General features: G+C 41.2%; 2 protein-coding genes and 1 long non-coding RNA gene across 3 annotated transcripts; all 3 read left to right on the top strand.

Moving 5' to 3' along the window:
* The first annotated feature begins 621 nt into the window (after positions 1-621).
* pdp1 (pyruvate dehydrogenase phosphatase catalytic subunit 1) lies at positions 622-7169 on the top strand. The gene is made up of 9 exons (XM_076109330.1): positions 622-713; positions 2327-2602; positions 2697-2864; positions 3346-3557; positions 3846-3927; positions 4393-4487; positions 4574-4742; positions 4834-5052; positions 5378-7169. Exons 2-9 carry the CDS (start codon positions 2351-2353, stop codon positions 5750-5752), a joined length of 1572 nt encoding a protein of 523 aa, XP_075965445.1. The 5' UTR covers positions 622-713; positions 2327-2350; the 3' UTR covers positions 5753-7169.
* A 649-nt stretch (positions 7170-7818) lies between these two features.
* On the top strand, positions 7819-9000 carry LOC142969442 (uncharacterized). The gene is made up of 2 exons (XR_012959127.1): positions 7819-8501; positions 8615-9000. It is a non-coding gene; the product is annotated as an uncharacterized LOC142969442 (long non-coding RNA).
* Positions 9001-10523: 1523 nt separating this feature from the next.
* On the top strand, positions 10524-13975 carry LOC142969439 (GTPase IMAP family member 4-like). The gene is made up of 2 exons (XM_076109331.1): positions 10524-10629; positions 11693-13975. Exons 1-2 carry the CDS (start codon positions 10614-10616, stop codon positions 12910-12912), a joined length of 1236 nt encoding a protein of 411 aa, XP_075965446.1. The 5' UTR covers positions 10524-10613; the 3' UTR covers positions 12913-13975.
* Positions 13976-15946: the final 1971 nt, after the last annotated feature.

Consider the following 15946-nt stretch of genomic DNA (forward strand, 5'->3'; position numbering starts at 1 on the left):
TTCTTATACCAGACAACAGACATTCCTTGCTTTCTCATACCATTATTGATACTGCCATATAAAGTCACATATACCTTGATAGAGGAGAGTTTGAGTGGAGTCACATTGAAACCTTTAATCACAGATTATTTCTTCTTTGCCTTGCCTTCATAATTTCTATTTCTGCAAATATATGGGCTTCACCTTTTGATGTGTAGTTTACAGACAGATATCTTATTCCTATTCTGCTTCTAGTAAAGTAGATATTTAGTTGTGATTAATTACAATGTTTTAGCTGTCATATAATGGGACATAATAGGACGTAAATTGCAAATATGATGACAAAAATGAAATAAGATATTAATAAGAATTAACAAGATGCTTTCAATTTAGCATATTCCAGAGAGATACTTTCTCAGTATTATTGTCAACAACATAAACATCTCTGTTTATCTCTTCATATATCTGCTTGTGGGATATTAAAGGTCACCTTTCTTTAATTGAAAAATACAAAAAAATGCAGGTGAATAACAGCAGCACAAACAGAACAGACGAGTAAAACAAGAGCATTTAAAAAGGCCCCTTTTTTAGTTTTTGGTGCTTGAGGGATTGACGTGACGTCACGGCGTCTGTCAGAGTCTAAGCCAATCAGCGTTCCCTGTGCAGCGCTGCAGAGCGGAGGGGTCGGTGTGAAGTCATGAACTTCAATAACTTCTTAACGTCCAGCTGTTAAGGTGAGTCCGAGTGTCGCTCGCCGCTTACATGTTGATAGTTACGTCTAGAGGGCTGTCGGCTCGGCCTTTTAACGTCTTATTTTAAAGCAGACGTGATCCAGTTAGACGATAGCTGGTGTGTGTAAACAACACTAGCTACCATTAGCATGTGGCTACCCATTGTCGTATCCATCGGAGAGCCGACGTTAACATCATCTGTTAATGTCATTACCGTGGCACGGTGTGGTAGCCTAGTTCAGCTCTGACGCTCTGAACAGCAAGTTCAGCCAACAGCTAATGTTAGCTTACGTTAGCTTTTGTAGCCTTGCATTGCTAACCAGCTAAAGTGATGTCAACTTTCCTGCAGAGCTGGGACCTGGGTCACGCCCTCTGACGCATGCACGGGTTTGGTGTTTGGGAGGATGTTTGGCTGCACAGCTAACTTTAACATACTGGGGTCACGGAAACGTGCCTGTGCTGTTGCATATTCCTATCAAACTCTCTTGACTCAAATGAGCTCTCATTAGCTAGCAGATATACTTAAGTGAGAACAGATTAGTAGAGAACGTATCGCAGCCTGGAACCAGTTCAGTAGGTCATGAGGACCGGTCAAAACATTTCGCAATATCCAAATGTCAGGGCTGAGGTTGTTGCCAAAGCTATTTTCAGGCCTGCTGATCTATAGTTGGAGGAGAGAGAGAGCGGAGTTGCAACTCAAGTCAGACGCCAGCACATGCGCTCTCTGGTGGTGCTGTATCCTAATACTCCTAATACCTCAGGACAAAAAAAGTGAACTGTGCTGAAACTTCGAAATCAAAAGTCAGCTGCTGTACTCGTGCACGATGCTGTATAGTGTACCTGTGTGAGGCTTTGGCACGTCAACACCCAACAAAGCTACAGTAATATGACCTAGGTTTGATGTTACCACACTGAGTTCATGATCGGGGTGAGCGTGCAAGAAGAAAAGATTAATCGGAAGAATTTAGCCTGATGCATTTCTGTTTCCTTTTAGAAATAGACTGTTTATTAGGTCTACCTCTCTAAAACTAATGCAGTCTACTACAGTCCAGCTATAAATCCAACCTCCATGAAGGTTGTAATGAAACTGTACACAAGAGGTGTTTATTCAACTGTGTGCTCATCTTGGGGGATGAAGTTTGTGGTGCGGTTGAGCTATATTTTACTATATTTAGCCTACCCTTATTAGTATAAATGTGATGGACAAAATAATAGAAACACCGGTAAGTATAAGACAATACAATCCGACAGCATCCACAATGACCATCTACTGCAGACTGTTATAGTAGACAGCCATCATTTAGCTAGGTGTAATAATAATATGTATGAAATGTATTGTTGGTCTGTTTACCCCATCTGGTATGACCTGCCAAATGCTAATATTAAAATGTTCTTATTCGAATATTCAAAAGTGTGGCGGGTTGGTGGTGTTTGGTTGTTTTGGGGATACTAATGTATGTACCAGCTACTGTCTACCCGTCTGAACTTCTAAACCTTTGCACATTTGCTCCTTCTGTTTATACAATGTTTGCTTAATGGTGCACAAAGAGACGCTGTTCTCTTGTTAAACATGCAGCTGTTGCTTTATGAGCTCTCCATGTGTGCCTCTTCAATAGGTTTGTGTAAGTGCACCTGCAGCCATGCCTGTGACATCTCAGCTGCTCAGAGGTTTGCCTCGTGCTACGGTCTTGGCCTCCAGTCTGTTACCATGCCCACAACACCAGGCCCAGGTAGGACCCGTCACTCACCGACCTGCTTCCAGATGGCCCTCTCGTGTATGGCAGAGCCAGCAGCACTCGCGGAGTTACCAGACAACCACGGCGCTCCGCAGCTACATCCTCTCCCCCCCGCAGGTCAACTCTATCCTGAAAGCCAACGAGTATAGCTTCAAGGTTCGTGCGAACAGAGAAAAACCCATCTGGCCATCTCTACATTTCAATTTTTCATCTTACCCTTTTTTTTTTTTTTTTTTACATGTTGTTCCAGGTGCCAGAGTTTGATGGGAAGAATGTGTCATCAGTGATGGGCTTCGAGAGCAATCAGCTGCCGGCCAACGCTCCCATAGAGGACCGTCGAAGTGCGGCCACGTGCCTGCAGACGAGAGGAATGCTGCTGGGTGTGTTTGACGGCCACGCTGGCTGTGCCTGTGCACAGGTAAAGCTGACTCTGTCTTCACATTCTACTTCTAATCTAGTGTTAAATTTACTGTTTGTTAAAATATCATTTGAGTATCCTATCCAGGGATGAGGCACTCTATACTCTATATCCGATCAAGTTCTTTCAAATTCACAATTTTGATAGAAAAAGGATGTTTCTTTCATTGTCAAGTGAATTAAATCTGTTTAATTTGTCTGCAGTCAATACATTTTCAAACATGGTGCATGCTTAGAAGAGCCTGAAGCACCAAGACATTACGTTTGTAAACATAATAAACTGGCTGGTTTGAGGAACAGATATATTTACTATTTTCTTTATTTTCTACTATTTGGTTATTAAAGCTTTTCCAGAAATTCAGCAATAGGAACATACTAACTAATACTTTTTAAATTGAGATGTTGGCAACTTATTTAGTATATTCCTAAGTCATTTCTATACGCCCTGTTGCATTGACATTCTTTTTCCAACTCTCTGGTAGGCGCTGAGTGAGCGCTTGTTCTACTACATAGCCGTGTCTCTGCTGCCCCACAACACACTGTGTGAGCTGGAGGCAGCGGTGGAGGCCGGCCGGGCCCTCAGTCCCATCCTGCAGTGGCACAAGCACCCCAACGACTACTTCAGCAAGGAGGCTCAGACTCTCTACTTCAACAGCCTCAGGACCTACTGGCAGGAGTTGATAGATCTCACCAGGTGAGAACCGGGGGAACACAAGAGGATGTACGACAAAGCCAAGACAACAGCACTGTGGCCACAATGCAGGTTTCAAAAGGGTGTAGTTTGCCGTCAGGTTTCTTGGCTTTTCCTAACAAACTGAATTTCCTAGTTTCTTATTTCATCTTCACCTTTACCTCGTAGCAACACGGCCACACCAACACTGACCCGTCTTGTTGTTTTGATGGTGCTTCTGTCTTGATCTGTTCTTGACCTCTGGCTTCCTCTCTGTGTTTCACACATATTGCTCCCCTTCTCTGTTTTCAGCCCTGGTGAAGTTCCAGACACCCACGAGGCGTTGCTGAACGCCTTCAAGAGGCTGGACAATGACATTTCTCTGGAGGCTCAGGTAAGAACTGTGTGCTGTCTTAACGGGAAACATGGTTCTTCTAAAAGCATCTTGTTTTTATGAGGAACTGAGATGTTCCCCTAAGACTCCTGAACGAGAAAATCCCAAAGCAGGTGTTTTTACATGTTTTACATGCAGATTTAGGGCCTCATTCTGGGTTTTCCTCAGCAAACAAACATAGTGAAATATGCCCTTGGACAACACTGCTGTAGCCAACCCATCAAACTCAACATTATTATTACATCATTAAATTTCTTCCGAGTGCAGGACTTGATGTGTGTCGTCTCGTACATCATGATACGTATTGAATATCACTTTTGCCTCATGGCAGCCGTGCAAAACAATGTGAGCATCCAAATTTAAACTTTTATGGATTAAAGAGCTCAGGTGTCGTTCTCTCTCCGTGTAATTTAAACCACATTCCGTATCCTGTCGGTAGACTCACGGTGTCATTCTGCCTTGCAGGTTGGAGACCCGAATGCTTTCCTGCATTACTGGGTCCTGAGAGTGGCCTTTTCTGGAGCAACGGCCTGCGTGGCTCACATCGATGGATCAGACCTGTAAGGAGGATAGAAACATGCACACATTTATTTGAACTAAACCGACATGTCTCAGGCTTGCTTCTTCGTCTCTCTGTTCCATAAAGGTTCATAGCTAACTCAGGAGACGCTCGGGCGGTGTTGGGGGTGCAGGAGGAGGATGGTTCGTTCAGCGCTCACACTCTCTCCAACGACCACAGCGCCCAGAACGAGGAGGAGGTGGCTCGGATACGAGGTGAACACCCTCCATCAGAGAGGAAGACCGTTATACGACAGGTAGTACTCCTACTAACCTGCACAATGGGGTTGCTGTTGTTGCAGCGTTTATTAAAACCTCGTACCCTCTTTCCATCATCTTCTTCATCAGGACCGTCTGCTCGGCCTCCTCATGCCGTTGCGTGCATTCGGGGACGTGAAGTTCAAGTGGAGTATTGAACTGCAGAAGGGTGTGTTGGAGTCTGGACCTGATCAGCTCCATGAGAACGAGCACACCAAGTTCATCCCTCCAAACTACCACACGCCCCCCTACCTGACCGCCGAGCCGGAGATCACGTACCACAAGCTGCGGCCACAGGATCGCTTCATGGTGAGAGAAGACGAATCTGAATTTGTTTCCGAAACACACTGATGCATGAAACAATTTTTAAAAGAGATTTATATTTTTATAATGAGACTGAATTACAATTTTCCTTCATCCTTTTTCACAAATTTCAAAAGTTTATACCGCATTAGAAGATGCACTTTCTGTAAGTCAACTTTCGGCGAACCTGTCCAGCTGCGTGGATCTCATTTAGAGTCAAGTTTGCTTGGATTATTAACCACCACTGAGTCTTTTCAGTTTATTACAACATACTTTATACGTAACAATCGTCTGTTTTCTGATTCCATCTCTCCTCCGTCTGTCCCTGCAGGTGATTGCTTCTGACGGCCTCTGGGAGACCCTCCACAGACAGGAAGTGGTTCGTATAGTCGGGGAGTATTTAACGGGGGTGCACCAGCGTCAGCCCCTCAAAGTCGGAGGCTACAAGGTCACCCTGGGACAGATGCAGGGGCTGCTCGAAGAGAGAAAGGCTCGCGTGTCTTCGGCTTTCGAGGATTACAACTCGGCGACCCACCTGATGCGTCACGCGGTGGGAAACAACGAATTTGGCACGGTCGACCACGAGAGGCTGTCGAAAATGCTGTCGCTGCCCGAAGAGCTGGCTCGCATGTACCGCGATGACATCACCATTATCATCTCTCAGTTCAACCCTCATGTGATCGGAGCACAGAGGCCGGAAGGGTAGTCCTGAGTCGTACAAAAGCCGTCCCCTGAGGACTACACACACACACACTTGTGTAACTGTGTACACCTACACGTCGGCACACTCTGTGGACAAGCAGGCCATACTAAGAAAGCATCTGTCCAGCGGTCGGAAGATTTGTTTTAACTTATATAAAGAATTTGTATGTTTGTATGCAGTGCTAGAGGAGATCCGGTTCCTCATGAAGGTACGGTCTTCATTGGATTGAAGTATCTTATATATATATAACATGCTATTTATGATTCCAATATCCTCTGGTTTCGTATACATTTCTCTGTGTGGCTAAAAAGACGCCGTTACAAACAGATTTTTGTGCCAAAAGAGTCAACTTCCCTCGTTTGCTGAACGACGGAACAGGGTTGAAATGATCCAAAGAGGGTGAAGGTTGGGTCTTCATGAGTGAAGAAGCCGTGGTGGATGCAGCACTGATTGACCTGCCTCTCTTTATATGGACTCTTGCTGGGCTGTGCCATTATAACACCAACACCATCTTTCTCTGCTCTCTGGGGTTCCCAGGCACAATTGATCTTACTTTCTAGGCTGCACCTGTTACAACTGGGGGCTGTTACATCTGTATGTTTTTACTCCTTTGTGTATTTCATAGTATGATATATTCTTAGTACTGTCCAAGCATACACATTTTCTGCAGTTACACTTCAGTCTGAGTATTTAGATGATGTTTAGTAGCCTACTGACTTTCAAGGGTCGCAAGATGATGATTGGGAAGAGAGAGAAAAATTATGTTGCACAAAACGCATCTATTTAAATAAAAACTGCAAACCTCTAAAATTGTGCCACACGCCAAAAAGCCTGCAGTGAGCTAGTGATTGTTTTCATTTCAAATCTAATATGGTGGAGCACAAAATTGGAGCAACATTTACAGACTGCACAGTGTTGACAGGTCATGCACTGTGCACCACTACAGGTCGACAGTAGAAGTAACAATTAAGTAAATTACTCTCCACTTATATAATACAGCACCACTGTGGTTAGTGACGGGGGAAAGCTCAAAGTCAGTTTGTCTGTTAGTGAACCTCTAAGTCTAAGCAGACACTGTGTGAAAATGTCTAGTTATTTTCCAAGCTTTGTTGGGTGAGAAGTTCATCTTGCCTTGTGTTATTTTTTCTGACAGGTCATTAGCAGTTTTGGTTGGGTTTTTATTACTCATGACAGCAAAAAAAAAAAAGCAGAAGCATTCTCCTAACACTCTCTAGTTGAACACTAATGACTGTGTTCAAGTGTAAAACCCAAATAACTGAGCAGAATGTACATTGTTAAAGATTATTTATACAGCTCTGACAGTATGTTACACTGCTTATTTACAGTTGTATGTATAAATTGTAACTTATGTGGGTTAAGTTTTGTAAATGGAACGGTTTAATAAAACACTGAATACACACCACTTGGTACTTTGCTGTGTTTCCGGTGGTGCATCCGGGTAACCTCCACCTGGAGGCTTAGCCTGTCTCAGGTTGCAGGTGTGACTGCTTTTACTGCGACCTCGTTGCCGTCAGTAGCCACAACATTTAGATACTTCACTTTTGTTTTTCCATTTTCTCCTATTTTGTACTTCCATTAAACTACATTTCAGAGGTTAATTGTTATTTTTAACCGCGCAGCTTTAGTTAACACGTGCTAATGTTAAACACGTGGTCGGGACAGCATCGTCACAGGTAACCGCCATATAAGCGCAGCCTCTAGCTAGCAAGTGGGACAAGCTCACGTGCACTTAAACGCACGCGCGACCAGCTAAGTAAACAAGGAGAGGCTCTGAGTACACACAGAGGTGGACATTACTTCACTAACATATCTTCCATATTCCTGGTAATACTGATATACTTTTACCCCATTACAATTCCCAATGCAGGTATTATATAAGAGTATATTTACCTTTTGGTATCGGATCTGAGTTTTTCCTCCACTATTGACACAAGTTGTCAGATCCACAAGACAAGTCAGTGAACTGCCACTAGATGACGCTGCAGTATCAGACAGTGTGAGGAGGTTTAACTACTACTCATACAAGATCTGTGAATATACATCAAACCCTGATGTAAGATTGAGAATATAATACTTTTCTTTATTAATCACATTTCCTGTTGTGTCACAAAGAAGACACTTTACTTTGAGCCAACAGCTCTTGTTGATTGTCATCATGTTGACGTCCAGAGTAACTGGTTTATAGGTGACAGCCAGTCAGTTTACTGGAAATAAACACAACATAAACATGTTTTTTCCAGGACTAGTTCGTAAAAGCAGACCGAGTGACATTTGTTAACGGAATTTGTTTACATGCTTGAACTTTTACGTGGGTTAAAGACGCAGGATGTGCAATAACAATCATCCCACACAAACTCTGTCTCTGATATACAATATTGCAACAGAGGAGAGCTCAACACCTAATATAATTTGTTTATCTACCACTAGGGGCAGTCACAATTTGTCAGGTTGAAAAATTATTTGACAAATAAGTTTTTATCCACAGAATTTTACTGTCATTTAAATAGTGACACATTTTATTAATTCTTAAAAGCAGAATAGATCATTTCAGCTCTTCTTTTACAACATTATAGCTTTTTACAAATGACAGAAGCTGTCTAGTTGTTTCTTTGGAAATAGAAAACACACATAGATCTACAAAATGTCAGTAATAAATAAGAGGAAGGTTCCCTCTTCTGCACTGAACTTCAGTTTTGTGCTCTGTTGAATGAAGAAGACGAGACTTTCACATGTAATGAAATAATAGAATGCAATAATGAAAATGGGGAAAATGACATTTTGGATTATAAATTACAATATTAATTTTTCAAAATTATACAATTTATTTTTCCTTCTTTCCCTTAGACTGTTCCAATGGCGAAGCTGTGGTGGATGTTATCGACACCCCGGACGCTTCAAATGTTTGCTTCACTTCGTCATAGTTATACAACAGTTTGACAGTTTCAAGGACATTCCTTCCCACCCTGAGCACGATGTCAGAGCAATATGTCCTCCGTGTGAATATGTTGAATCGACTAAACCGTAAGCACGAAAGCACTAAAGAACCTAAGGATTTACTGTCTTGTAAGTCTCTCTTTTCTCAAATTTTAACAGTAAATTCTATTGATTTCTATTGATGCACTTTCTGGTTAATGTGGTTAATTAATTAATACATTTTGAAAGGCACTTTGAATTGTCTTTGTTTATAGTATGTCATATTAAATAAAAAACTTGCCTCGCAATGTTTTGCAGCCCTGCCTTATCATGTCATTCTTGTTAATCGTTGTATAAATTATTACCTAAATCGATGACCAAGTTAATCCAAAATATCCCGTGGAATTTAAGAGAACTGCAGCCTGTTCCTGTAAATACTGAAGGGGAGGGCGAGCTTTGTGCTGCTTTAAAGAAGTGCTGCCATTTCTTGTAAATGCTCAGAAAGTGGCGACCATTGTGTACAGGTAACGCAGGAACTTACCTGAAAGTACAGCAGGGCCTGATACAGAAGTCAGATAAACAGGGGACACACTTTTAGACTGAATAAACCTTTTTTGGAAGCACAAAATACAAGTCAAACAACAGCGGGAACTTGCACAGGAAAGTTATTTATTGGGTTTTCCCTCTGCCAACCCTACACATATATACTCCCCTGCTTTCCCTGTTCTGGTTGCCAGATTGTCTTTGTCCTACCCCGTGTGTCATCGTCTTCCACCATTTTTCCCTCGTGTCAATTTCTATGGTTTGTTACTTTACCGTGTTCTCGGTTTTCGGAGTTTTGCCTGCTACTCTGCCCTGCCCTATCATGTCATTCTTGTTAGTCGTTGTATAAATTATTACCTGGCTAGGTCGATGAACAAGTTAAAGACCAAAGTATCCCGTGGAATTCAAGAGAATTCTGCCTGTTCCTGTAAATACTGAAGGGGAGGGGGAGCTTTGTGCTGCTTTAAAGAAGTGCTGCCATTTCGGTTAGGAAACGATGTGATATATAAGCCAGCATGTGGTCATCAAGAAACACTTTTCTCCACACAAGTTCCATATTTATCTGGGATATACTAAGTCATTATCATGACTGTATGCATGTTAAAGTTAAATTATTGTAGCGACCCTTACTCAGGAAAGCTACGAGGCGTTATTTTCTTGTGGTCCTTTATTTGCGGACAGTACACAGGCTACTGTGGGCCGTAGCCTACGCCAACAAACAGTCAACACTGTTAACGTTCTGTGACATCTTTAACCATCTGCTCCCGGTCATAGACTAACTCTCTTCGTTATCAGCACAAAACACAACATCCCACCAGGCATGAGGCCTTCACTGACCTCCGTAAATGCAAGAACCAATCTTATATAACATCTTAGAACACTTTCTGTAAACACCATAACACCTAACATAACAGGTTAACATTATATGTCTTCAGTCCGTTACATTATTGTCTTTTTTCTCAATATTCAAGGATGGGTTTTGCAAAGGGATCGAGGTTTAAAACATTGGAAGTACTCTTTAAAATGTATACTACACTAAAGCTCTGGTAATAACTGAATGTATTATGTGACAAAGCTTGTGAGATTGTTTAAGCTAATAGTAATACTATCTTGATTAATTCATCTAGAATAACTAATGTATCTTGCTTTCTTTGTTAAAACAAGACTACGTATACTCCAACATGATTAAAGACTATATTGTATTTAGCATATATTCTCATCTAATAAAAATCCTTCCATAACCGAAACCTCCATAAAAAGCTTTAGTTTTCCCTTTCTATTTGTGGGCGTGGTTTAGTATAACGGTTGTTCTAACAGAGCTGCAGGAGACACACTCTGAACTGTCTGAACTTCAGCTGCAGTATCTACTCCACTCTTTAACACAAACATGGCCAGCAACTTAGGTAAGTCGGAAACTGTATCTATGTTTTTAAAGTAAATTATTGTTTGGTGATATAGCAGTGCTCACTGCTGAATCTAATTTCATGAACTGTTCCTCTGTACCTCCTATAACAGGGGTCACCAACTGAGAGCTACTTCAAGGGTACCGAGTAGTACGAAGGGCTACTTATTTGATACAAACTTCCTGAATAACAAAGTTGCACAGATCACCTTAATAATAATAATATATGTGAAGAGACTGTTTCATGGTGACTCGTGCTATTTTTAGAACATGCCTTGCGGGCGACTTACGTGATCCCTGCGGGCGACAGGGTGACCGCAGGGACCGTGTTGGCTACCTTTGTCCTATAAACTAATACTGTATCAGACTTACTGGGTAGAACTGTAAATACATTTAGTTTTTCTGACTTTAGTACCAAGAATGTAACTTGATTTAAATTCTGGAATTCTTCTTTTCCCTTAAAATCATGATTTCTTCATCACTAGAAAAAAAAAAAATTATCCATAGTTAAGTCAGACGAATGCAGTTTTTGTTCTTAGGAATCTGAGTAAAAAGTTAATTTGTTCTGTTTTTGTTATTGTATTATTTGGTAGGGAGGTTGACTTGTCTTTTGGAGGGAGGTCCAGTTGAACCTTTTCTTTGATTTATTAAGTGATGTGACTGACAAACAATTTTTTTACAAAAAAATATATTTTTTAAATCTGAGACACCTTCAAAGGAATGCGTCAGTCTCGATAGGCGGCCATGTTTCCACCTTGCTGTTCCACTTTCAGCTGACAGAGGGGGTAGTTTAAATTAAAGACCTGCTGTCTTTTCCTGTAAGTGGTGAAATGAACAGTATGGAAGCCACATTAGATGATGGAGCGAAAGCCAGATGAGAACATTTATTTGTCTCAAATGAAAGTCTGCAACAAATGTTGTAAATTGGAACCTCCAACAAACTCCTTTATTGACTCTGTCAAAGCAGCAGAATGGATGTTTCTGTTCTCATATGTACAAGTTACGTTGAGTACAACGTGTGTACAACCTGAGTCTTATTCAGTGTCACTCATTCTTCTACACAGGAATCAACAGAACAAATGATGAGGAGCTGAGGGTAGTGATGGTGGGGAAGACTGGGAATGGGAAGAGTGCCTCTGGAAACACCATTCTGGGACGAAAGCGCTTTATATCAAAGTGCAGTGGCGAATCTATGACTGTCAAATGTTCCAAGGGCAAAGCTGTGGTGGATGGGCAACAGGTTGCTGTTATCGACACCCCGGGCCTCTTTGACACCAGGTTTGACCTGGAGAAAACAACTAAAGATCTCATCCAGTGCATCACTTCTGCTTCTCCTGGACCCCATGTGTTCCTGGTAGTCATCATGGTGGGCAGATACACTGGAGAGGAAAAGCAGACAGTGCAGAGAATTCAAGAAATCTTTGGCCAGGCTGCAGCCAAATACAGCATGGTGCTCTTTACTCAGGGTGACCGTCTTAAAGACACATCTATTGAGGAGTTCTTGGACGGTTGCCCAGACCTGCTGGAACTTGTGGACAGATGTAATGGCCAGTACCATGTCTTCAATAATGAGAATCCGAAGGATCGCTCTCAGGTCACTGAGCTGCTCCAGAAGATCAGAGATGTAGTCCGGAAGAATGGAGGAAGCCACTACACCAACGAGATGTTCAAAGAGGCAGAAAGGGCAATCAAAGAGGAGACACAACGCATCCTGAAAGAGAAAGAAGAGCAAATACACAAAGAGAATGAGGAACTGGAGAGGAAACTACGGGAAAAATATGAAAAAAAGAATGAACAGGCTGAGAGAGAGAGGAAAAAAAGAGAGAAGGAAATGAAGAGGAGGGATGAGGACAGAGAGAGGGAGAGAGAGAGGGAGAGGAAAGAGAGAGAGGAGGAGAGGAAGAGGGAGCGGGAGCGGAGTGCTGAGCAGAGAGAGGGGGAGGGGAAAGAGAGAAGGGAAGAAATGAAGAGGGAGAGCCAGAGGATGTATGAGGAGAGGGAGAGGGAGAGCCAGAGGATGTATGAGGACAGAGAGAGGGAGAGGCAGAGGATGTATGAGGACAGACAGAACAAAGAGAGAGAAGCAGAGAGAAAGAGAGATAGAGAGGAGAAAGAAAACAGGATAAAACAGCTAGACAGAGAACTGAGAGAAGAAAGAGAAGGGGTGCGTGTAAAGCATGAAAAAGAGGCCAGAGTGATAGCTGAGGAGAGTAACTCAGTTGTTTGTACGATAGCTAATGGAGCCAAAAAAATGTGGAGGTGGTGTTGGTCTAAATTTCAGTAGTAACCCTCCAGAACACATACAGGAACATATGAAACAAAAATGATTTCATCCACAGAACTATAATACATTTCCCTTTTTTAATTATCAGAATGAATAATAATGAAGCTAATGTTATTTATCTAAGTAGAGCTAGAGACTATTGGTAGTCAGGCTAAGTCATGCATGATTTTGTTGAATGTGGTCTTAGGAGGTATTCAGTGTGTATCTTTTCATAGTAATAAATGTACGCATATCATTAACATTATTCATTTAAAAGGTCATATCAAAACTGAAGTAACAGTCAAAGCATTCTTTTCACAAGTTATGTAAAGCTGTAAGTGTTCATATGCTAAAATGATCTAGTAATAAACATGTGATATTAAGACCAGACCTTTTTCAAAGTCATGATTAACTGTTCAACCAAGAGTTCAAAGGTCACAAGTCTTCATCTAAACTTTGACACGTATATGAAAAAGTTCTTTACACACACATATTTGTGTGTTTTAAAGTTGCTCTGGATATCACCTTCCCAGCGTTCTCCTTTTAGATAAAAACTTTATATCAGCAGAAAGCTTCTTCATGTTTTCTATGCTGTGCTCTGCTGGGGGGGGGGGGGGGTGGCATCACTGCGGATGATAAAAACAGGATCAATAAGATGATCAGGAAGGCTGGATCAGTGATTGGCCTTAACCCCAGACTCACTAGAGGTCACTGTAGAAAAGCGACCAAGGGCCAAGTTAAAAACAGTTGTTTATTTTGAAGACCATCCACTACACGGTGTCTTTAATGGACTCCGAAGCTCATTTATGAGAGACTCAGGATGCCTCAGTGTTCTACTGAACGACTAAGAAGGTCTTTCGTTCCAGCAGCAGTTCGATTTTTTTAATGAACACCTTTAGATGTTTTTATCTTTCTGATGTCAATCATGTTTCATACGACATTTTCTGGTGTTACTTATTCTTTGTAATGTGTTTTTGTCTGTTGTGCACTGTGGACTGTGTCTATTGTTGTCTGTATGAGTTTTGGGTGGCAAATGAGTTTCCCCACTGGGGATTAATAAAGTTGTTCTAATCTTCTAATCTAATCTAACTGAAAACAAAAGGGAGACATTTATATTCTATATTTTTTACTCCTATTATTGCATTCATGTGACGCTATAGTGTCCTGGTATGAATCTGTCTTTCAATAAACCCCATCAACTATAGCCTGACGCTTCGTAAGTTCACAAACCATCTCTGCGGCTCAGTGGTAGCTCTGCACAAATGTATGAATTAAAAAGTATAAATTAAGTCTAATTAGGCTGTTCACACCGGAGGGACGCAAGTTTAAGGCACTTCTTTCTGCATTGGCTTCACTTTTCAGAACCGCAGGTTGCTGCCTGGTCTTGCTTTTTAAATGTTCTTTTACACAGACTTAAAGAGGCAAAGTTCTGCCCCTTCCGGTTGACCACAATGGGACCGTATGTAGGAAAAAGTATGTATGTAATCAATGGCGAGAGTAAAATGATGATTTCATCCCCTTTGAATTGTGCCATGAATTACAAACATGATGTTTGACAATTAACAAAATGTGCATGTCAAGAAAGTTGCATTTTGTTGTAAAAATGTTGAAGGACAAGACTGTAAAAAAGTCATTAGAATGACTACACGACAAAATGCAACATGGAAATTGATAATTATGATTTCATGAAAACTGAAAAAATGCTGATTGTGGTTTGTGTACGTTTGAATTGATTGTTTTATCGTTTAATCGAAGAAACTAAAATACAGAAATACTATGTTTATTCGTTTTTTGTTTTATATAATGCATAGACTGTATAAGGAGATGCAGAGTAAACGTGTTCACCCTTTCTACCAGTAGATGGCAGTATACGTGTATTTAAACCATAGATTTAGTTATATTTACCTGTGTCTTTGTTAATTATCTAGGTCAGGGGTCTTCAACAGGTACTGCAGGGGGGTCGTGAAATGTTTGGTTGATTAGACAATTTTTTATTATTATTTATTTATTTCCCCAAATTTTTTTCCACAAATGTAAATGTCTTTAAATAGACATTAACATAAATCCAACATATTGTAGCGAATGGCTAAATGGAGGCAGAAGATGTTATTTTTCAGTCAGAAATGCACACATTCACCGACACACAGGAGCTCTGTCAAGCTGGGCACCGGTTCACTCACAGCAGGAGACTAGCCTGGACCTGTCCCCCTACATGCATGTTTAAAAAAAACATGAATCTGCCCATTATTTTAATAGTTCAGTATTGTATGCAAGATAACAGGTATGTTTATGCATGGCAGTGCCATTAATAAGCCATCACTCATTTTCGTTTCCACATTTATGTTTAAAATGAAAACGTCAATTTGAATAGCTTGTATGCATAATTATCATGCAATTGACAGACAGTGTTGATATTGGCATTGGTATCAGCTGACAAGGTACGTTTATAAATGGCAGTGGCACGGCCTCCCTACTCACTGTACCTTGCACATGTTTAAAATGAAAACATGAATATATGAACCTGTGTATTATTTGAAAAGCTTAGTATTGAATGCACAATAAAGAGGTATGTTTATACATCACACTAGGCCCAGTTTAATATAAAACACAATGTTATACAATATATATAGTCGGGGGTCCCTGCTCCATCTCTCTATCAGTTTGGGGGTCTTTGGCCTGAAAAACGTTGAAGACCCCTGCTTTAGACGTTTATTTTTTGCATCGCTGTCAACTCTGGCACAAAGGGACTGAGCGTTTCCATATATATATATATGTATAAATATATACATATATATATATACATATATATACATACACACAAAATGGTTGGGTCATTCATCACACTGTTTACGCTGTCTTTCTTCCACCTCTTCTCTTCTGTCCCTCTTTCAACTTAAACTTCTCCCACCAGCTCTCCAAGTGTGTCTGTGTGTGTGTGTGTGTGTGTGTTGTTGTGGAAAGTGTTGCCGGGATACAGGCGAGGAGAGAGTGCAGACATAAACACCGGAGAGGCTCCATGTTGAGTTTGTCATCATGAAGCCATAGCTCAGTCCGC

The sequence above is a fragment of the Anarhichas minor genome, unplaced genomic scaffold (assembly GCF_050575085.1).
Source record: "Anarhichas minor isolate MPS153535 unplaced genomic scaffold, ASM5057508v1 ptg000041l, whole genome shotgun sequence".
Taxonomy (NCBI): Eukaryota; Metazoa; Chordata; class Actinopteri; order Perciformes; family Anarhichadidae; genus Anarhichas; species Anarhichas minor.

Bases quoted from the DNA above. Each gene is read 5' to 3' on its own strand.
- pdp1 (XM_076109330.1), top strand. From the start codon at position 2,351: ATGCCTGTGACATCTCAGCTGCTCAGAGGTTTGCCTCGTGCTACGGTC. The intron at 2,865-3,345 runs GTAAAGCTGACT...ACTCTCTGGTAG, and splicing joins CTGGCTGTGCCTGTGCACAG to GCGCTGAGTGAGCGCTTGTT. The intron at 3,928-4,392 runs GTAAGAACTGTG...TCTGCCTTGCAG, and splicing joins ACATTTCTCTGGAGGCTCAG to GTTGGAGACCCGAATGCTTT.